Source organism: Carcharhinus amblyrhynchos, unplaced genomic scaffold (assembly GCF_965287045.1).
Source record: "Carcharhinus amblyrhynchos unplaced genomic scaffold, sCarAmb.v2.hapA chromosome_107, whole genome shotgun sequence".
Taxonomy (NCBI): Eukaryota; Metazoa; Chordata; class Chondrichthyes; order Carcharhiniformes; family Carcharhinidae; genus Carcharhinus; species Carcharhinus amblyrhynchos.
Genome location: NW_027649847.1, coordinates 95987 through 118788, shown reverse-complemented (window position 1 = coordinate 118788; position 22802 = coordinate 95987). Strand labels below are relative to the sequence as shown.

Genomic DNA, 22802 nt, shown 5'->3' with positions numbered 1-22802 from the left:
TCTCTGTAACCTCCTCCAGACTCTACAACCCTCCCTATCTCTGTAACCTCCTCCAGACCCTACAACCCTCCCTATCTCTGTAATCTCCTCCAGCCCCTACATCCTCTGTAAACTCCTCCAGCTCCTACACCCCTCCCTATCTCTGTAACCTCCTCCAGCCCCTACACCCCTCCCTATCTCTGTAACCTCCTCCAGCCCCTACACCCCTCCCTATCTCTGTAACCTCCTCCAGCCCCTACACTCCCTCCCTATCTCTGTAACCTCCTCCAGCCCCTACACCCCTCCCAGATCTCTGCGTTCCTCTAATTCTGGCCTCATGAACATCCCAATTTTAATCGCTCTGCCATTGGCGGCCGTGCCTTCAGCTGCCTGGGTCCCAAGCTCTGGAATTCCCTCCGTAAATCTCTCCAACCCCTCTCTACCTCACTCTTCAAATCCTACCTCTTTGACTAAGCTTTTGATCTTCTGACTGAGCATCTCCTATCGTGGCTTGATGTCACTTTTCTAATAGCCCCGCAAAGCACTTTGGGATGTTTTATGATGTTAAAGGTGCTATATAAATAAGTTGTTGTTGTTGTTGGAGCAGATTGATTCATTTTTGACTGTAGTCCAGTGAAAGGAGATGTCTTTCACTGATCTCCCCAAACTCACCTTTCCAGAAGAAATAATCTTTTTCTATGCTAGGGGACATTACCATGGCAAGAGATCGATGATGCCTGTGCACTGATAATCTGGAGATTGGAGGCCCCTTGTGTACTCTCGCAAACCTTACTGCATACCCCACACCAGCATGTTAAAATCTGAGTTAAAACACTGGCCAAAAGTTCCTGAATATATAATTTACATCAAATAGCATCTCTTGTTCCAGTGCAAATGTTCTACTCACCATCCGGGACAATAAGAAGCAATTAACGAGAGTATTTTATCCTTCTCTGTCTTGCAGTAACTTTATAAATGGGAGAACAAAGGGCCCCGATCGAAGAGGGTTTATTCTGGATCTGACCGATACCATAAGAACTAGGAGCAGGAGTCGGCCATCTGGCCCCTCGAGCCTGCTCCGCCATTCAATAAGATCATGGCTGATCTTTTCATGGACTCAGCTCCACTTACCCGCCCACTCCCCTTAATTCCTTTACTGTTCAAAAATTTATCTATCCTTGCCTTAAAAACATTCAATGAGGTAGCCTCGACTGGGCAGGGAATTCCACAGATTCACAACCCTTTGGGTGAAGAAATTCCTCCTCAACTCAATCCTAAATCTGCTCCCCCTTATTTTGAGGCTACGCCCCCTAGTTCTAGTTTCACCCGCCATTGGAAACAACCTCTCTGCTTCTATCTTAACTATTCCCTTCATAATTTTATATGTTTTTATAAGATCTTCCCTCATTTTTCTGAATTTCAATGAGTATAGAACATAGAACAGTACAGCACAGTACAGGCCCTTTGGCCCTCGATGTTGTGCCGAGCTATGTCCGAACCCAAGATCAAGCTATCCCACTCCCTATCATTCTGGTGTGCTCCATGTGCCTATTCAATAACTGCTTGGAAGTTCCTAAAGTGTCCGACTCCACTATCACAGCAGGCAGTGCATTCCACACCCCAACGACTCTCTGAGTAAAGAATCTACCTCGGACATCCCTCCTATATCTCCCACCATGAACCTTATAGTTATGTCCCCTAGTAACAGCTACATCCACCCGAGGAAATAGTCTCTGCATGTCCACTCTATCTATTCCCCTCATCATCTCATAAATTTCGATTAAGTCGCCTCTCATCCTCCTCCGCTCTAAAGAGAAAAGCCCCAGCTCCCTCAACCTTTCCTCATAAGACCTACCCTCCAAACCAGGTAGCATCCTGGTAAATCTTCTCTGCACTCTCTCCAATGCTTCCACATCCTTCTTATAGTGAGGTGACCAGGACTGAACACAATATTCCAAATGTGGTCTCACCAAGGTCCGGTATAGTTGCAGCATAACCCCACAACCCTTAAACTCAAACCCCCTGTTAATAAACGCTAACACACTGTAAATCTTCTTCACGGCTCTATCCACTTGAGTGGCAACCTTCAGAGATCTGTGGATATGAACCCCAAGATCTCTCTGTTCCTCCACATTCTTGAGAACCCTGCCGTTGACTCTATAATCCGCATTCAAATTTGTTCTACCAAAATGAATCACCTCGTACTTATCAGGGTTAAACTCCATCTGCCACTCTTCGGCCCAGCTCTGCATCCTATCAATGTCTCTTTGCAGCCTGCAAGAGCCTCCACCTCATCCACTACTCCACCAATCTTCAAATGTTCAAATGTCCACACACTTCAACTGAAATCTTGCTGTCTTGCCCAGTGCCCGGGACCTTTCTGGGGGCTTTCCAACATTTACAGACAGCCCTCTCTGATAGCAAACAGTAAAATTAATGCATTCATTCAAATTCTTGTTTGCAAGAAGCACAAACAGACGCGGGCTTTATATCAGGCAGTCACAGTTAAATACAAGTTACTCATTCGTGCTGATATCTGTGCACTGTCTAGAAAATAGGTTTCCTGCTTTGCACTCACACCGCTTCATGAATGTTAGAGAAGAAGGGAAACTGATCCCAGTGTCAGCTGGTTTATCTGTTCCTTAAACAAACAAATGTCACAAACCACCAAAAGAAACAAGGCCTTTGTTCATTCCCTGCTCCACCCACCATCTCGTCTTTTGACCAAGAATTTAGCACGATCACAGAAATATCCACTTATTTAACGTCACGGTTTCATAAAAAGGGAGCAGGAGTTGAGAGAAAGGTGAAGGAGGCGACAGCAGCTCTGCATCTTACCAGGGTTTTGACACAGGAAGGCAGAGAAGTTTCGGAAGAGAATTCCAGAACGAGGGGCCATATTGATGACATGGAATGGCGCTGTTTGGAGCAATGGGAAGGGGTGCAGTGGACAAGACTCAGAAGAATGGAGGGTGTGAGCTGAGATGTAAGGTTAGAGGGCATTGTAGGTGGGGAAAAAGCTTGTAACTGTGATTGAGAGTTTTGCAATCTTTGTGCTCGGAGACAGTAATATGGAAGATGTGTTGGTTAGGTGGATTGGCCATGCTAAATTGTCCCTTAGCGTCCAAAGATGTGTAGGTTAGGTGGATTGGCCATGCTAAATTGCCCTAGTCTCCCAGGATGCGTGCGTTAGAGGGATTAGCGGGGTAAATAGGTAAGATTATGAGGATAGGGACTGAGTGGGATTGTGGTCGATGTAGACACGATGGGCCGGATGGCCTCCTTATGCACTGTAGGGATGCTATGGATTCTACGAACATTGGAAACAGTCAAGTATGGCATTGGCATCAGAGGACTAGCGTACAGAGTATCTGCAGAAAAAGGCCAATACTTAACTGGGCAAAGTTCTGTCTCAGCCACCACAAGCAGTCAGGAAGCATGGTAAAAGTTGTAGTGTTGAGCGTCATGGAGAGGTAAGGCTGATGCAACATTTGGAACCGGAGTCCATTCTTGTGGGTGATTTTGTCAAGAGTTGGCATGTGACTGAGGGAGAGCTTGTTATAGATGAGTACGGGAGGAGAATTCGTGATGCGAGTGAGGCTGACTACAAACTGTCAGCTGGGAATGGGACCATAAAAGGGCTCCACCATCGAGGTGGACCAGAGACATTGAAAGAGGAAGCGGCTGACAACAGTATGAAGAAAGAATGCTTGACCCTGGAATAGTCAGGCAGGATACTTTTAGTGGTGTCAATCTGTTTCTAGGTGGGACAAGGGCAGGCTCAAACAATCCAATCATGTTGAAACTCCACAGAGCGTCAGGAAACTGTCACTGCATCACACTTGACGTGAGGCATGGCTGAACCCAGTGACAAAGGCATTGCCTCTTTAAGCATGGTTATACACACACACAGAAAAGCAGTTACAGTAGAGGTTACTCACCCGATGTAATCTTCCGATTTGTTGTACTTTTTGGCCAGGTATTTGGCTGACGCCTTGCTGGGGATTTTTACCATGGACAACTCCTTACCATATCGAGTCATGTTGCATGGCGTCTCACATGTGCAATATGTACTGTCCGTCTCCACCAAGAACTCTGTTCAAATAGCAGTGACACAATTGTATTGGCAAGTGTGTATTGCTTGCTGTTAAGGGGGAGGTTTGGGGGGTGGTGGCAGGGGGCTGATGGCGCGCTGGGCTAATGCATTGTTCTTTTACTGCCTTCCCCTGTTCTAAGGGATTCATTAGAATTCTGTTCATCACATTTCTGTCTTATAGTCTGTAGTTTAGTCCTGGAACAGACAACAGCCCTGTCTCTTTCCCAACTCATGTCTTTTCTTAGGAGCTTATAATTTCTCCTTCAAACATCTTTGCTTCCAAATGCAGGTAAGATAAGACAAAATGAGATTGATTCTTTCTAATGGAAAGCTAAAACAACCAGGGATACTTAAACAAACTTAGTTTTAGTTGGTTAATGGCTTCACTAAAGGCTGAAGGTGCAAGGGAGGCAATTTTGTTGGCTACCAGAATAGGTTTTAGCCACACATGGGGAGGTGGTTGTCATAGTATTGTCACTCGACTCGTAATCCAGAGGCCCAGGGTAATGCTCCAGGGACCCAAGTTTGAATTTTAAATTCAATAAAAATCTGGAATTAAAAGCCTAATGATAACCATGAAATGATTGTCGTAAATAAAACAAATGCTCTTTGGGTAAGGAAATCTGCTGTCCTTACTTGCTCTGGCCTACATGTGACTCCAGACGCACGGCAATGTGGTTTACTCTTAACTACCCCTCTGAAACGGGTTAGCAAGCCACCCTGTTCAATGGAAATTTAAGGGGCGGCACGGTAGCACAGTGGTTAGCACTGTGACCTCACAGCTCTAGGGACCCAGGTTCGATTCCTGGTTCGGGTCACTCTCTGTGTGGAGTCTGCACATTCTCCCCGTGTCTGCATGGGTTTTCTCCGGGTGCTCCGGTTTCCTCCCACAGTCCAAAGATGTGCAGGTTAGGTGGATTGGCCATGTCAAATTGCCCCTTAATGTCCAAAGATGTATAGGTTAGGTGGATTGGCCATGCTAAATTGCCCCTTAGTGTCCAAAGGTGTGCAGGTTAGGTGGATTGGCCATGCGAAATTGCCCCTTAGTGTCTAAAGATGTGCAGGTTAGGTGGATTGGCCATGGTAAATGTGCGGGCTTACAGGGATTTGGCAGGGCAGTGGGCCTGAATAAGATACTTTGCCAGAAGGTTGGTGCAGACTTGATGGGCCAAATGGCCTCTTCTGCATTGTAGGGATTCTATGAATCAGGCACAGGCAATAAATACTGGCCCAGCCAACGTTCCCACATCCCATGAACGAATGAAAAAAAATGTTTCGCAAGATCGCTTGAGAATGAGACCTAAACGAACTGTTGGATCCGTTGGATCCATCCTGTAATATTCTTTGAAACAAAAGGTCAACATGACTTCCTCTCTCGCTCCTAATTCCTGCATCTTTCGCTTGTGTTTGGGGGCACTTTGCAAAGTGGTACCGTTACCTCTGCAGCCTCCCTCCACTTAGTCTAGTAAACCACACGGTGGAAGCGGGAACCTGAAGTTCTGCTAGATTGAGCCCAACAATCAGAGGTGAAGGGATAATATTCTAACCTTGTGCATCAGCCAGACCCCCTTTGAAACAGATCACACTGGCCGTGCGCATATTCAAATATCTTAGTGCTATCTTTTGTTCTAATCACGGAAGTAATGTTGTGTTTAAAAGGGAGACTGTTTTGCTGAGTCAGAGGCAGCAATCTATTAAACATCATGGTCTGAAAAGGTAAGAAGTCTCACAACACCAGGGTCAAGTCCAACAGGTTTATTTGGAATTACAAGCTTTCGGAGCGCTGCCCCTTCATCAGGTGAGTGCAGGAGCAATGCTCCGAAAGCTTGTGATTCCAAGCAAACCTGTTGGACTTTAATCCGGTGTTGTGAGACTTCTTACTGTGCCCTGCCCCAGTCCAATGCTGGCACCTCTTCTTCATGGGCCTGAAAAGCAATGATTTACTGTCACAATAAGGCTTACGTGACTGGCACTGCCCCACTTTTACACAACATAACACTAACACTTAAAAAAACTGACAATGCTATTTATTTACAAATCTGTGGCAACTTTATCCTTTACAAGTTCTTTATTGCCCCCCCCAACCCCACCCTTGTGAGGCTGCTGACTCTTCCTGGGGCACAATCCCAACACCCTGGCCAACATGTGATACTGTGCCCAAGTGGACCCACCATTCTCCACACCGGTGCTGGCAGACTGTGTGACCACGGTTGAAAGGGGCACATCAAATCGAGTTCTCACACACACACACACCTTCCGGTCGGAGTCACTCTGCAGCAGTCAGGAGTGGAGAACCTCTGGCTGGCTCATGAGCTTTTGGAGGTTAACCTTAGCATCCCAAGTGAGATTGGCCCAATCTGGCAAGACTGGAAATCAAACTTGGGATCTTCCCACTTTCTGTGGCAATGCCATCTGGGGAGAATGTGCATCTTCTCGGGGGACTACTTAGCTTAAAGTCGGCAAACATCAAGACTAACTCATTCAAGACTTGTAGACATAGGAAACATCACAATCACTACTTCATTTAGCAAACTGGATAACAAATACACTTCAGCAATAATTGTTTTCTTTTTGGTGTTACTGTGTCTCGCCTCTTACCATAGAGGAGAGCACCCTGTGTTTAGCAATGGAGGCTGAGCATTCCACCATCTTGGTTTTGCCTGCAATGGATTCTGGGTAACCAGAGTCACCACAGACTTCTGGCGCAAATGTTTATCTGTTGTGATCGCACTCTGGTTCAAACAGTCACCGCTCCCCACCCACCCAAACGGTAAAGTGTCGTTGGATTTATCTATAATTCTTCTTACAAATGGAAGTGAATAAATAAGTGGTTAAACCAAATGAGGATCGGTGCAGAGACTGACACAACAACTGAACAGCAAGGGAAGCAGCAATGGAATGGATTTAGCACCACAGGTTTAAATCCCCCTTCAAAGGGTTATTGCCTCCAGAAAAATTTGTTTGGCAAACCCTTGTTGATGTGGTACGTTGTGACGTTAGTCTTATACCAACTTGGGTTCTTGACAGCATTGAGATGTAACAATGCAGTCAGCCGAATACAGTACTTCATTAAGGTAATACAGCTGACACCCCTCATCAGGACTTCAAGGGCATCCACAGGGGACAGTACAGTAGGGGGGTGGGTGGCACGGTGGCACACTGGTTAGCACACCCATCTCACACGCCAGGGACCTAGCTTGGGTCACTGTCTGTGTGGAGTCTGCACGTTCTCCCCGTGTCTGCGTGGGTTTCCTCCGGGTGCTCCGGTTTCCCCCACAGTCCGAAAGACGTGCCGGTTAGGCGCAGTGGCCGTACTAAATCCTCCTTCCCAAGCAGGTGCCGGATTTTCACCGTAACTTCATTGCAGTGTTAATGTAAGCCAACTTGTGACTAGTATACTTTAACTTTTTCGCAGTGTTGCCAAGAGCGCAGAGCGGCCGACATTAACGCATTGCGGAGGGGCTGCATTGGCACTGACCCACATACAGTGAAGTGGCGACAAGCCAAGGCATTCTTTTCTCCATTCATTTTTGCAGGGGAAGAAATGGAAATCTTTGCTCTTTCCACTGAAACAGTCAGGTGGCTTGTGAGCACACGAGAAATCGAGTAACGGTTATCGCTGTAACACAAAGACCGGCCTGGAGTTCCCAGGGGCAAAGCTTTGAGTGTCATCTGGAGAGTGACGCCAAGCTGATCTCCTCTTTGCATTCACACCACCATTTCATTCCATCCAAAGTCACTAATACCAGCCAGATACAGCATCATTTCTTACTCTACGTACTAGCGGCCTGTTGTCACCACTTGACTATGTTCTTGGAACTGAAGAAGTGACAAAGAGAGGATGAGAGAACGGAAGAAATAAGGAAAGAGAGAGAGAGAGAGGAGAAAGAATGAAAAAGAAAGGGGATAGAGAGAATGAGCGTGACAGAGAGAGCTGGAACTTTTCTCCTTGATTTATTGTGGATCTAAGATGTGCGGAAACCCATGTTTATGATTCTCTCAACTCAACCACTGAAAAATCCTTGCATTTCTCTTCACTTAATACAGACTACTCCCGAACCACCTTCTTCACTAATCCCAGACAGATTGGCAACAAGTAGGTAATGGGGTCTTTTAGAGGTGCACTGGGGTTTGGTATTTGGTCAGTTAGGACAATAAAGTGTGACAGAGCAGGGCAGCATGAATTAGGACAGTCGGAATGTTGACGTTCCAGGATTGTTTGGAATTGAGGGGACTCGATCTCAACCCAAACGAGGTCTACCCCACTTGATCCGGTTGGTGAAGCAACACTGGCGTACGTTACAGCACCCCCTACCTCATCAGATTATCTCCAGTTCATCCCTCCACCACCAGATGTGGAGCCATCTTGATCCCACAGAGACCTCACTTACTTCATACTAGCACCCTGGCCCAATCAGCTTGCTCACTGGTTGCTCAATCGATGACAGCCAATTGCAAAGGTTTGCGCCCCCTGCAGACAAGAACAGCCCACAAACTGAGCAGTCTGCGCCGTCACAAAATGGCAGAGCAGGATCCTTTCGGTCACTGACACGGCCACACAGCACTCTCCACTTGGGTCCGTGGGCACAGATTTAACCAGGATGGTTTGCCTTCCCATTTCCGTGTCCAACTCTGCGTGCATGGACAAGCAATCTCGTTCTCAGTCTTCTGGCATCATCCGCATGGACAATCTGCCTTCCGAGTGATGGAAGGTGCACTCAGAAGACGCAGCATTGGATAGCTTCCAGTGTGCTGGCCACCGCAATGTTCTACTGGCATTGCAAATGAGTGCCGCAAACCATGCCACCTTCTCACCAACAACTCAACCCATCCCTTTGCATGGGGAGATTGGCGAGAGACATGACCCACGCTCCCAGCACCCTCCACTGCCCCTGCCTCCCCCTCCCCCTCTCCTCCCCCAGCTCCAATTGGGGGTGGCACAGTGGTTAGCACCGCTGCCTCACAGAGCCAGGGAACTGGGTTCGATTCCTGGCTCGGGGTCACTGTCTGTGTGGAGTTTGCACATTCTCCCCATGTCTGCATGGGTTTCCTCTGGGTGCTCTGGTTTCCTCCCACAATCTGAAAAACGTGCAGGTAAGGTGCATTGACCATGCTAAATAGACCCTAGTTTCGGGGGTATTAGCAGGGTGAAGATGTGGGTGTACGGGGATAGGGCCTGGGTGGGATTGTTGTCGGTGCAGGCTCGATGGGCCAAATGGCCTCCTCCTGTACTGTAGGGATTCTATGATTCTATGTTGGGTACTAGGCTAGAGGACACCAAAGCCCTCCCTACTTCTTCCCATTTCCCTATTTGTTGCACAATTCCCCCCTCACATACCTCAGAGATCTCTACCTTACATCCACAAACTTAAGTTAAATGTATCGTCACTCCTCAGCAAAGTATAAAAGACCAGAGTTCTTCTCATTCCTTCTCAGTATGGTCCCACAGGACTGTATCTAGACTGAAGTTAGCATTCAGCAGAATTCGGGGACTGATACAGATACTAATCAACTCGAGGGACAGCACCTTTGTGTTTCCGATCAGCAATCCAGAGATCCCAGCCTGAGTCATGTACAGCCAGAGCCTTACACATGAAGACAAAATGGTGAACACGGCGACGAGGTTCGCAAACACATCTACCTATGGCACACAATCTGTTAAAAGAGTCAGAGAGGTTTACAGCATGGAAACAGGCCCTTTTGCCCAACTTGTCCATGCCACCCTCTTTTTTAAACCCCTAAGCTAGTCCCAATTGGCCCATATCCCTCTATACCCATCTTGCCCATGTAACTGTCTAAACGCTTTTTAAAAGACAAATTTGTACCTGCCTCTACTACTACCCCTGGCAGCTTGTTCCAGACACTCACCACCCTCTGTGAGAAAGAATTGCCCGTCTCGACACTTTTGTATCTCTTCCCTCTCACCTTAAACCTATGCCCTCTAGTTTTAGACTCCCCTACCTTTGGGAAAAGATATTGACTATCTAGCTGATCTATGCCCCTCATTATTTTATAGACCTCTATAAGATCACACCTAAGCTTCCTACGCTCCAGGGAAAAAAGTCCCAGTCTATCCAGCCTCTCCTTAACTCAAACCATCAAGTCCCAGTAGCATCCTAGTAAATCTTTTCTGCACTCTTTCTAGTTTAATAATATCCTTTCTATAATAGGGTGACCAGAACTGTACACAGTAATCCAAGTGTGGCCTTACCAATGTCTTGTACAACTTCAACAAGACATTCCAACTCCTGTATTCAATGTTCTGACCGATGACACCAAGCATGCCGAATGCCTTCTTCACCACTCTGTCTACCTGTGACTCCACTTTCAAGGAGCTACGAACCTCTACCTCCAGATCCCTTTGCTCTGTAACTCTCCCCAACGCCCTGCCATTTACTGAGTAAGTGCTGGCTAAGTTCAATCTACCAAAATGCATCACCTCGCACTTATCTAAATTAAACTACCATTCCTTCAGAAATACCCAGGGTCAACTGCCCCTTACAATGCCACCCAATCCATCAGTGCTGAGAGCATTACAGGGGATGGGCAGTGGTGGATATCACTGTCTCACTCTTCCTCAATGACAGAGGCCATTTCCCTGAGTTTGTCACCTACCCTGACACCAATCGTGGAGTTGGATGTCAAAGCCGTTTGCTCCCAGTTCCCATCTTCTTCCTGATGGCCCCAGGAGGTCAAACACCTCATGAAGACCAAGGGACATAATGCAAGCTGGCTTCTGTTCCATGATCTCTTTTAAAGTTACAACCCCATCCTGCTACATTCCTAACGAGGGCAGGCCTCCTACAGATTGGATCCATGTTCTGCAAGAACCCAAAGCAGCAATTTAAAAGGTGAGGATTTGGACCAGGCATGTCTCTCAGTTTTAGAATACCAATGTAAGTGGGCAAGTCCTGCCACTGAACTCCAGGGACCTCACCATTCTGCACCCACCTTGCCCTCCTTTGTCGGGGATCATTCATACAATTATCATAGAAACCCTACAGTGCAGAAGGAGGCCGTTTGGCCCATCAAGTCTGCACCAACTACAATCCCACCCAGGCCCTATCCCTGTTACCCTACATATTTACTCTGCTAATCCACCTAACCTACACATCCTAGGACACTAAGGGACAATTTAGCATGGCCAATCCACCTAACCTACACATCTTTGGACACTAAGGGACAATTTAGCATGGCCAATCCACCTAACCTACACATCTTTGGACACTAAGGGACAATTCAGCATGGCCAATCCACCTATCCTACACATCTCTGGAGTTGTAGAATCGTTGTAGAACTCCGGATGAATGCTGGCACTTTTTCCACACATCTGGTCAGATTAGTGCGCTGTCTACATCCTTCCTGGAAAGTGGCTCCTTTAACCCTTCTATCAAGCTCCATGTAGGCTACTCTTTACCCTTTGAGCTCCAGGTCTCTCCTGACGCTGTGGGTGCCCTTACGGATGTGTTGAGAAGGAGCAATGAAAGAGAAAGGAAAAGTGAATGAAAGACCTCAATCCAGATCACAAGTAAATGGTTGGAACCAAAACAAAGAGGGGAGTCACATTGATGGGCCAGCTTTCAGTATCCTGCCTGTGTATTTGCAGATACAATGAGAATTTTAGGTGAACATTCCATTAAACTTTAAAAACCTGCAGTTTATCTCTTACTGTGCAATTTGTATTGATTACTGGTGTATTTGAAAAGAATTTGTGGCCATAGTAGTTTACTGCTGCAGTGCTTTGTCATCCTGAGGCTGTCTATCTTCTTGCTACTATTATATTGTACCTTTGCTGCCAGTGCACTGCTGTGTTGTACATTGTAGCTGCTGTTTTGTCATTCCCAGTGACTCAGGAACATTGTCCTTGTTTTGCACCTTGGACTGCACTTATGTCTTGTTGTTGGTGCATTTAATCGTGCTCTGTTGCAACCTTGCTGCTTCATGGTACATTGCCACAGCTGCATTGTACCTTGTTGCTGCATTGTACCTTGCTGCTGCATTGTACCTTGTTGCGGCTGCATTGCACATTTCTCTTATTGCATTGCACCTTGTTGCTGCATTGCAACTTGCTGCTGCATTACACCTTGCTGCTACTGCATTGCACCTTTCCTCTGTTGCATTGTACCTTGTTGCTGCTGCATTGCATCTTTCTCCTGTTGCATTGCACCTTGCTGCTGCATTGCACTTTGCTGCTGCATTGTACCTTTCTCCTGTTGCATTGCACTTTGTTGCTGCATTGTACCTTGCTGCTGCGTTGTACCTTGTTGCTGCATTATACCTTGTTGTTGCATTGTACCTTTATTCTGTTTCATTGCACCTTGTTGCTGCATTGTACCTTGCTTCTGCATTGTACCTTGTTGCTGCATTATACCTTGTTGTTGTATTGCACTTTTCTTCTGTTGCATTGCACCTTGTTGCTGCATTGTACCTTGTTGCTACATTGTACCTTTCCCCCATTGCATTGCATCTTGTTGCTGCATTGTACCTTGCTGCTGCATTGTACCTTTCCCCATTGCATTGCACCTTGTTGCTGAATTGGACCTTGTTGCTGTATTGTATCTTGCTGCTGCATTGTACCTTTCCCCCATTGCACTGCACTTTGCTGCTGCATTGTACCTTGTTGCTGTATTGTATCTTTCTGCTGCATTGTACCTTTCCCCCATTGCATTGCACTTTGCTGCTGCATTGTACCTTGTTGCTGTATTGTGTCTTTCTGCTGCATTGTACCTTTCCCCCATTGCATTGCACTTTGCTGCTGCATTGTACCTTGCTGCTGCATTGCACCTTGTTGCCGCATTGCACCTTGATGCTGCATTGTACCTTCTCCTATTACATTGCACCTTGCTGCTGCATTGTACCTTGTTGCTGCACTGCACCTTGCTGCTGCATTGTACCTTGATGCTGCATTGCACCGTCTCCCATTGCATTGCACCTTGTTGCTGCATTGCACCTTGCTACTGCATTGTACCTTGATGCTGCATTATACCTTCTCCCATTGCATTACACCTTGCTGCTGTTGCTTTGTACCTTGCTTCTGTATTGTTCCTTGTTGCTGCATTGTATCTTACTGCTACATTGTACCTTGCTGCCGCATTGTACCTTGCTGCTGCATTGTTCCTTGTTGCCGCATTGTATCTTGCTGCCGCATTGTACCTTGCTGCTGCATTGCACCTTGCTGCTGCATTGTACCTTCCTGCTGCGTTGTACCTTGCTGCTGTATTGCCTCTTGCTGCTGCATTGTACTTTGCTGTTGTTGCTTCGTACCTTGTTGCTACATTGTATCTTAATGCTGCATTGCACCTTGCTGCTGCATTGTACCCCACTGCTATAGCATTGCACTGTGGTGCTGCATTGTAATTGTTGCATTATGTTTCATTTTGCAGTGGCTCTATTATATCAATCGCTGCTTTCCAATATGTGATTGCATTCTACTTTGCTGCCGAATTGCACTGCACTTCTGCAGTCATGTATCTTGCGAATGGTGCATATACTTTGTGATGATATTGCATTCTGTGGCTGCAAACTTTGGTACATTTTGTACCTTGTTACTGTCTTACATCTTGCCACAAGGGCATTGCACCTTGTTGTGACTGCATTGCATTTTCTACTGCATTGTACCCGATTACAGTGTTGCAACTTACAACTGGTGCATTGCACTTTGATGCTGTGGCATGGCCGCCCGTTGACGTTGTATTGCACCTCGCTGCTGCATTCTGCCTTGTTGCTATATGCTGTGACATTGCACATTGCTGCAGCTATTTGGTACATTGCAGCTCACTCACTGCTGTTTTGCATTGAACTTTTGCATGGCACCGTGTTGCTACTGTACTGTGTACATCACAGCCTGTTGCTGCTGCATTAGGTGCATTGCTGCTGCCCTGTATCTTGCGGCTTTTGTACAATATTTTGCTGCTGTAGTGCACCCTCCTGCAACAATATCCCTATTGCTGCTGCACTGTACTTTGTGCTGCTTTAGTGCACCTTATTGCTTGCATTGCTCCAATGCCGCACCTTGCTCCTACTGCATTGTGCATTGCTGTTGCTGCACTGCTTTGTTGTTATTGCTTTGTACTTTGCTATTGCATTGCACTGTTGCGTTATACCTTGCTGCTGCAGTGCATTTTTTGCTGCAACCTGCCCTGCACGGTAGCTTTCTGTTACTGCATTGGATCGTGTTGGTCCAAGTGTATTGTACTGTGTCTGACTGCATTACTCCTCATTGCTGCGTTATATTTTGTCAGTGGATTGCACCTTGCTGCAGCTGTGTCGCCCATATTGACGCAACATTTCGCCCTGTTCAGATGGCATTGTGCCCTGCCATTGTATTATGGTTTGTGTTCCTGCTTGGGCCACATTTAAACTTTGTTGCCGCTTGTTAGCTCATGCAATGTTGCTTTTGGAATGCACAGCGCAGCTGCTTTTTTCTGCATTATTGCTGCACTGCACCAAACCACCTGGGGCATTTTACACGTCACTTTTGCACCGCACCTTCCTGCAGCATGGCACGCTGTGGCTGCATTACACCGCACCATTATTCTATTGGAAATTATTTCTCTGTCAGTGCGGCTCAGTGCATGTCCTCTTCCAGCTGCTGCGCTGCTACCGTTTGCAATTTATTTCAATGCCATTCATTTTTAAGCGCCACGTATCATTTTTTTCCTTTCAAACACCGCTGGCCGTTAGCAGATTCTGGTGTCGGGAAACACAACGCACGTGGTGCGAAGTGACTTGTTTCCGGGAATAGGTAATGTGGCAACCCCATCGAAAAGAATTGCGATGACTGGTCCAGTTGGCGTTGAGGAGGGCGCAGCCTGCACCTTGTTCCCCGCCAAGGTCGGTGTGCCCTTGTTTGTGTGGCACATGGCTGACAGCGACAGGGAGTGTGAAAGGTGACAGGACCAGCGCCCCCCACTCAGGATTGGATGACGCTGTAGGAAGGCGCTAATGATGGTCCCAGACATAGCATAGACGGGCAATGGTAACTGCTTGTGTGTGTGTGGTACAATGCTTTGAGCTTACAATAACTCACTGTAAGAAGTCTCCAGGTTAAATCCAACAGGTTTATTTGCAATCACAAACTTTCAGAGCGCTGCTCCTTCATCAGCTGTGTGATGACTCACCCGAGGAAGGGGCAGCGCTCCCAGAGCTTGTGATATCAGATAAACCTATTGGACTTTAACCTGGTCTTGTGAGACTTCTTACTGTGCCCACCCCAGTCCAACGCTAGTATCTCCACACAATGTCTCATTGAGCAGTCAGTGCTAACATTGCCAGCTTACCGGCCGAGAGCACAACTCGACATGAAGTCAAATGGGAAGGTGGCACATTTTGTAAAGGAAATGTATGCTCTCAATTGTGAACAAGCACCCACTATGGAGCTCAATAGTGGGATTACTCAGCATGTAACTGCACACTGCAAACAACGACAGTGTATGGCACAGGGTAGACTGCTAAAGCAATATGCTATTGGATAGCAAGGCACCAGTCAGATAGAAGTATTGCTTGCTGTTTGTACATTGTCCCCCACTTACCGAATAGGACGGTAGGCTGAATGTACAGTGGCTACACATTTTAAGCCATCTATCTTGATCTCTTTGGCTGCCACTGGACTGATGGTGATCTTGTGGTCCCCTTCTGACCACCTCAAGGTTACCTCATGGCCGCCTGATGCCACCTTGTGACCAGCTGCTGACTGTGATCTGGTCTTCACTCTCTGCGCACTGGCCCGACTCACTCCGTCCGTGTGAGTGGAGCGACTGCAGTCCCTCGTGCCACCTTCTCTGTCCTCTGCAGCGTGCGTCCTGTGGCCACGCCAATTATCACACATGCTTGTGTTTAATTCCCACCCCCCCCGCCCCCCAGGCTGGAGTTAGGGCGAACTGTGCCACCCGGCTTTGCAAAGGGTGGCGTTTCCAAGCTTGTTTTGCCACCGGGAGGCGAGTTGGCACAACCTGCGGGCATGGAACAGAGTGACACTGCGATAACTAACACCGAAACCAGATAACTGCTATGGAAATCACCTGCATTGGTCATCTCCCTCCAGCTTTGGTCATGTTGTACCCTACAGCCTCTCGTGGATTAGACTTGTACCTTCATCAATGCTAGCGTCACTGGCGAACTCTTGGGCTGCCAGTTTTTTACCCGCAGGAACTTTGAACCCAGCAGCTAGGTCTGACAGAGACAAATTGTTGACCCTTGCCAAGGTGCGTGGCCAGCATGGCATGCATCTACCCAGCAAAACGACAGACCCCTCGATACCAGCTGAACTCCTTCACTCCCTACCCACCCCCCCACTTGCCATTACATGGAAAGGTCACACGGCACTCTTTGGCACGTCAGGCGCTCCCCCCCCCCCCCCCCCCGCCCAAACCGAGGGGGGCACCTTTGGCTTGGGCACCACACTCCAGCACAGGTGCTTCGGTGGCACTGGCACCTGGTGAAGGCTCCATGTCTCACCTGACCTTATGACGAGGAACAAGAGAAACAAGTCAGTACAGCATTCGAGACAACATCTGACAACACGGGACATAGTTCTGAACCAACCTTTCTGGCCTTGAAAATGTGAGCTGCGTACGGCGGGTGGGTGGCAAAAAAGGGGCAGCGGGGCGGGGGGGGTACTGCATTTTTATCATGCAAAAGAAATAAAACAGCGGAAGTTCCACAAACTTCTCAACACAAAGTCAAATGAACAAGTGAGGGACGAGGAGGGCTGTGAATTCTTGTGCTGTCGTGGTTGGCAGATTTGCATGGTTTTGGCAAGCCCAGTTGGCAGCGTGTTTCCAAGATACCCGGAGATGGCGAGGCAAAGCGCCAGGGTGCATGGGCATGGTGGGCAGGCTGGCCCGGGAGTCATGAGTCAGTCACCTTGAGGTTCCTTTGCCCCATCGCGCAGCCGCCATGATGTGACGGTTCGCCTGACCGTGGGAGGTGTCACGCTGTTCCAAAGGCTTGTGGGAAAAAGGAGTTCTCTGTAGCCACCCAGCCATGTGAGGGCCAGTCCATTTTATTTTGCTCAAGATTGGTCAACGGTATTGGATTGAGGCAAAACCATCTTGACCTAATCCAGCCCAAAGTGATGAGGTTACTGGAAGACTACTGATATAAATGGGAGGACATCTTGCTTTTTTCCTGAAGGTCACCTGAAATTACAGATTCATCTTTGGGACTGCGAACAACACTTGGAAGACAAATCCTCAAAAAAAAAAGTTTTTAAAAAATGTTCTTTGTTCATTGATGATAAGAAATATTGGTGGTGGGATGAGACGAATCGTTACGAATCATAGGGCGGCACAGTGGCATGGTGGTTAGCACTGCTGCTTCGCAGCGCCAGGGACCTGGGTTCAATTCCGGGCTTGGATCATACAAACTGTATAGAGTTTGCATGTTCTCCCCATGTCTGCTTGGGTTTCCTCCAGGTGCTCTGGTTTCTTCCCACAGTCTGAAAGATGTGTAGGTTAGGTGGATTGGCCATGTTAAATTGCCCCTTAGTGTCCAAAGATGTGCAGGTTAGGTGGATTGGCCATGCTAAATTGCCCCTTAGTATCAGGGGGACTAGCAGGAGTTGCAGGACAGGGCCTGGGTGGTCAGTGCAGACTTGATGGGCAAAATCCTCCTGCACTGTTGAGATTCTAATCAGGTAATGCTTTCTAATTGGTTTGGGAAGGCAAAGAGTTGTGAGGGTGGAGATGTCACATGACCAATGGTGGGGCAGCTGGAGATGGAAAGGTCATGTGATGAAACCTCCAGGATTACATGCAAGCAGAACCCTAAGGACATCAGCGATTTGAACATTCGTTGGGGGCCAGGGCAGTCAAACCATAGCATGCCATTCAACACTGAAGCTCAGAGTTTTAATTAGCCAAGTATCTGAATTTGGCCGAGGCCTTTCGCATTGTAACTGGCCCCCATAACAAAATGTCAACTTGCAGCAAGGGCTGGAGGTAGCATCCTCCTCCCAGCGGCAAGTCAAATTCTGACTGAAGTTATTCAAGATTTCTTACTGTTCGAGCCTGACGATGAGCTCCCCTGTCACCGACTCACTCTCAAGCACATCGCTGGGGGGTAAAACATGAATAGACCCACAGAGCAACATTTTACTGACTGAAAACTAACCAGGCCTTGAATCACAGAAAACCACAGTGCAGATGAGGCCCTTCAGCCCATCGAGTCCGCACCGATGCATGGAAGACCTGCCCACCTAATCCCACTTACCAGCCCTTAGTGTTATGACGTGCTAAGTACTCATCCAGGTACTTTGTAAAGGATGTGAGGCCTCCACCACCCTCCCAGGCACCAGCCTCTGAGTGAAAAAGGTTTTCCTCACATCTCCCCTGAACCTCCCACCCCACAGGAAAAAAGCAGCAGCTTGGTTGGCAGCCCGAGGAGAAGGTTGGTGTCGGAACTTTTCGGCCATTCTCCCTGACACGAGGCTGTCTTTTCCCCCTGACAGAATCTGTTGGATGTCTCTAACATTCTATTTTACCCGACACGCAGCCGGTTTGTGCTGCTGCCTCTTATCGTCCACTGGGTTGTGGGTGCCAGTACGAGTGACGTACGCAGTCCTCATGCCCAAAGGGCGCTCCCAGCTCCTCAACAAATGCCAACCTGGCTACCCTGAGACCAAGATTAGTTACTGAGAGCTCAGTCAGAAAGGAACTGCGCGGCTGAGCATTTGGCCAACAGTACGTGGTTTAAGACTCCTTCTTTTCTGCCCGAGGGCAGCTTTCTTTCTTCACCAGAACATCTCTGGTTCAGTTAGGCAAAGGAACCCGGCAAATAACCCAACACCGACCGCTGCGGTGAGCTCAGAAACAGCTTAATAAAACACAAGAAGGTCCTTACCTAGGGCTGGGTCAGCACACTCTTTATACTGTTCCGGCGTGCAATATGGAGCATCACCTAAACACAGAGCAGAAAGTCAGCAGTCAGGAAACTTGTACACATTAACAAATGCAACCCAATGACCCCACCGAATGGATGCAGCACAGCCGGAGGCCATTCAGCCCGTCAACATCTGTGCCACTCCCATGCCTTCTCCCTGTAACCCTTGCACATTCTTCCTTGTCAGATAAACGTCAATTAAATTCCAATTTAGCTCTGACAAAGGGTCATCCAGACTTGACATGTTGGCTCGATTCTCTCTCCACAGATACTGTCAGACCTGCTGAGATTTTCCAGTATTTTCTCTTTTGGTTTCAGATTCCAGCATCAGCAGTATTTTGTTTTTAATACAATTCTAATGATTGGAATTATGTTTTACGTTGATAATGTCCTGGAAGCAACGTTGAAAGGAAAATTGTCGTAAACTTGCAAGATTAGGCAGTTCCACTCAAACCTGGCACGTAAGAACAGTCACGTCAAGAGTAACCAAAAGCCATTAAGCTCATCAATCCTGCTGTTTGCCTGCTTTTCCCATCATGCCTCTGCTCCCTGCTCTGCACCCTCCTGCCACGTAGAACACATGCACACGGCAGGGTTTTCCAGCCCTTCCCACCGTCAGGATATTCCTGTCTCGTCAACGGTGGCCCCCCCCCCACCCCTTCCCCCCGTGGTGGGTTCCGGGATGATCGATCCACACAAAATGACGTAGACATCGGCAGGACTGGAAGATCCCGCAGTGAGCCGCCCCCCGCAAAAGAGGCCACGACGGGAGTGGAAAATCCTGATCTCTTCCCAGCCTCCGTGCCCGCACACACGCCTCTGACGATTGTGACTGGATTCTCAAAGAGGGAAAAGCTGCGCCACAAATTCAAAAGGTCAAAGCTGCACAAAATCCAAGAAAATAAGGCGAAAAATTATCCTGGCCAACAGTTGCTGGGAAACACTTAGGCCTTGATTTCACCAACACGGAAGCACCAGTGGGAGTGCCATTCTGCAAGCTGTCCTGTGCCGGTAAAATCAGGGCCTTAATGTTCCAACGCCCTGCTTCCAACTCAGGAACAGGAGGAGGCCATTCAGTCACTCCAATCAGTTCTATCATTCATTTCGACCATGGGTGAGGATGACTATAACCTGTCTAAAATCCCAAAAGTAGAGAAGTTATTCCCAGCCTACGCAGGACAAACCTGGAGTGCTGTGGGCAATTCTGCTTTCTGCATTGCCAAAAGACATTAGAGAATTTGCCAAGAAGTGATTTACGAGGCTGGAACTAAAACTGAGAGGACACACCCATCAGGAAGGGCTGGGCAGCCAAGAGGTCTCTTCTCTTAAGAAAAAGACAAGACTGAGCTGCAACCTGATGAAGATGCTAAAACTATGAAGGGGTTCGAGAGGGAAGATGGAAACGTTTTCATTTGCTGGGCAAAAGCCGGTGTTAAGCTAGTCACTCATAAATCCAGTAGGGAATTACAGAGAAACCTCTTTATGCAGAAAAAGTTTTGAATGTGGGACATGCTACCCTGGAGCACGGTGGCACAGTGGTTGGCACTGCTGCCTCACAGCGCCAGGGACCAGGGTTCGATTCCCAGCTTGGGTCACTGTTTGTGTGGAGTCTGCACAATCTCCCCATGTCTGCGTGGGTTTCCACCGGGTGCTCTGGTTTCCTCCCATACTCCAAAGATGTGCAGCTTAGGTAGATTGGCAATGTTAAATTGTCCCTTAGTGTCCAAAGATGTGTAGACTGGGGGATTGGCCATGCTAAACTTCCCCTTCGTGTACCAAAGATGTGCAGGTTAGGTGGATTGGCCATGCTAAATTACCCCTTAGTGTCCAAAGATGTGCAGGTTAGGTGGATTGGCCATGCTAAATTACCCCTTAGTGTCCAAAGATGTGCAGGTTAGGTGGATTGGCCATGCTAAATTACCCCTTAGTGTCCAAAGATGTGCAGGTTAGGTGGATTGGCCATGCTAAATTGTCCCTTAGTGTCCAAAGATGTGTAGGTTAGGGTGGATTGGCCATGCTAAATTGTCCCTTAGTGTCCAAAGATGTGTAGGTTAGGGTGGATTGGCCATGCTAAAATGACCCCTTAGTGTTCTGAGGTGCGTAGGTTAGAGGGATTAGCGGGTAAATCTGTAGAGATATGGGATAAGGCCTGGGTGGGATTGTGGTCAGTGCAGACTCAATGAGCCAAATGGCCTCTTTCTGCACTGTAGGGTTTCTATGATTTCTTTACATGGCTGACTCCTTCGAGGAAAGGATGCTCTCTTCAGCCTGCTGGGGAGAAGTGCCAGACACGGATACAATGAGGTGCCCAGAATGGTTACCCAAAAGCATCGCTGATATCTTCATGCGATGTTTTTGATGCCTTGACTGACGAGAGAGTATTCCACTGTACAGCCCAGTCAAAATGTCCAGGATCACTGAGGTCAGGGTATCATTGTCAACCAACGAGAGGTCAAGGTTGGCTAACCTTCAGCCGATAGGAGCGGGAGGTGACAGGTGCCATGAGTAGGCTGTTCAGTTGCTGTGCCAGGTTCTGAGTAACAAAATCATTCCCCAAGTTCTCCAGCCACCAGTTTTATCAATGGTCGCTCCCTTCAGTTTCTTTCTTGAACATGTTGTCAAATGATTGCTCTCGGCCATGAGGATTCCATTCCTGTCGCCACATTGACAAACATCACACCAAGAAAACTCTCTGGACAATGGTGGACATTAGTGAACCAAAGATATATATGTGTGTGTGTGTGTGTGTGTGTGTGTGCATGCGTGTGTGTGTGTGCACGTGTGTGTGTGTGGCCCCACCTGAATGGAGAGCAGATAGAAGGATCAATAGAATAGTGATATAGCCAGTTGCAACCCACACTTATTTTGTGCGAGGGTTTCATAGAATCCCTACAGTGCAGAAGGAAGCCATCAAGTCTGCACCAACATCAATCCCACACAGGGAGGAAACTGGAGCACCTGGAGGAAACCCACGCAGACATGGGGAGAACATGCAGACTCCACACAGACAGTGACCCAACCTGGGAATTGAACCTGGGTCCCTGGCGCTGTGAGGCAGCAGTGCTAACCACTGAGCTGCCATGGCGCCCATTACTCTACCTAACTGCATTGCCTTCAGCAAACCTGGATGGATTCAAACACTTCTGAACTTAAATACGGTCACCCCTTCAGTAGTCTGTCCTCAAATTACTATCCATGACTTAAAATACAGTACAGTACCCTGCGGTATGGCCTCTTTGGAGCTTTAGGGAGAATTTATTTTCTTATTCAGAAGGGCCAGGATTTGTCCTGTAAATACCACCAAGTGTAAGGAAAAAAAAACAACAATCGAATCAAGAGTTGGCACTCAGATGGTTTTTAAAACAGGGTCGGAAGGAGAGCAAAGGAAATGTGTAGCTTTGAGTCCAAGAGACAGAATGAGTTCATGATGGGATAGGGTACTTGTGACACGCAGTTGCGTCAATGCAAGAGAAAGAAAGTGAGAGAAAGAGAGAGAGGGGCAAGAACATTGCAACACAGAAGAGGATGGGGAGGTGTGAGAGAAGATTTTGTTACCAGGTAATAAGTTTTACCTGGAACCAAAAGAGATTCCAGCATCCGTAGCAATCCGCAGTCATTCCAGCATTCGCAGAAATCTGCAGTAAAACACAGAGGAGGCTGGCGAGGCGTGCGAGATCTCCGGGAAAGTGGAACTGAACCACTATCAGATCAGCCATGATCTTACTGAATGGCGGAGCAGGCTTGAGGGGCGAGATGGCCTACTCCTGCTCCTATTTCTTATGTTCTTAGAAGATTTAGTGATTGGATGATAAGTTTTACCTGGGATTCCAAAAGGGATTCCAGCATC

General features: G+C 47.7%; 1 protein-coding gene across 1 annotated transcript in view; it reads right to left on the bottom strand.

Annotated features, from left to right (window-relative positions):
• LOC145338608 (acid-sensing ion channel 1-like) overlaps nucleotides 1-22802 on the bottom strand; it is a 112639-nt gene that overhangs the window by 49795 nt on the left and 40042 nt on the right. The window contains exons 5-6 of the mRNA XM_080182988.1: nucleotides 18917-18973; nucleotides 3921-4074 (exon numbers count right to left, since the gene is read on the bottom strand). Coding sequence (XP_080039114.1) covers nucleotides 3921-4074; nucleotides 18917-18973 — 211 coding nt within the window. The remainder of the gene's footprint in view (nucleotides 1-3920; nucleotides 4075-18916; nucleotides 18974-22802) is intronic.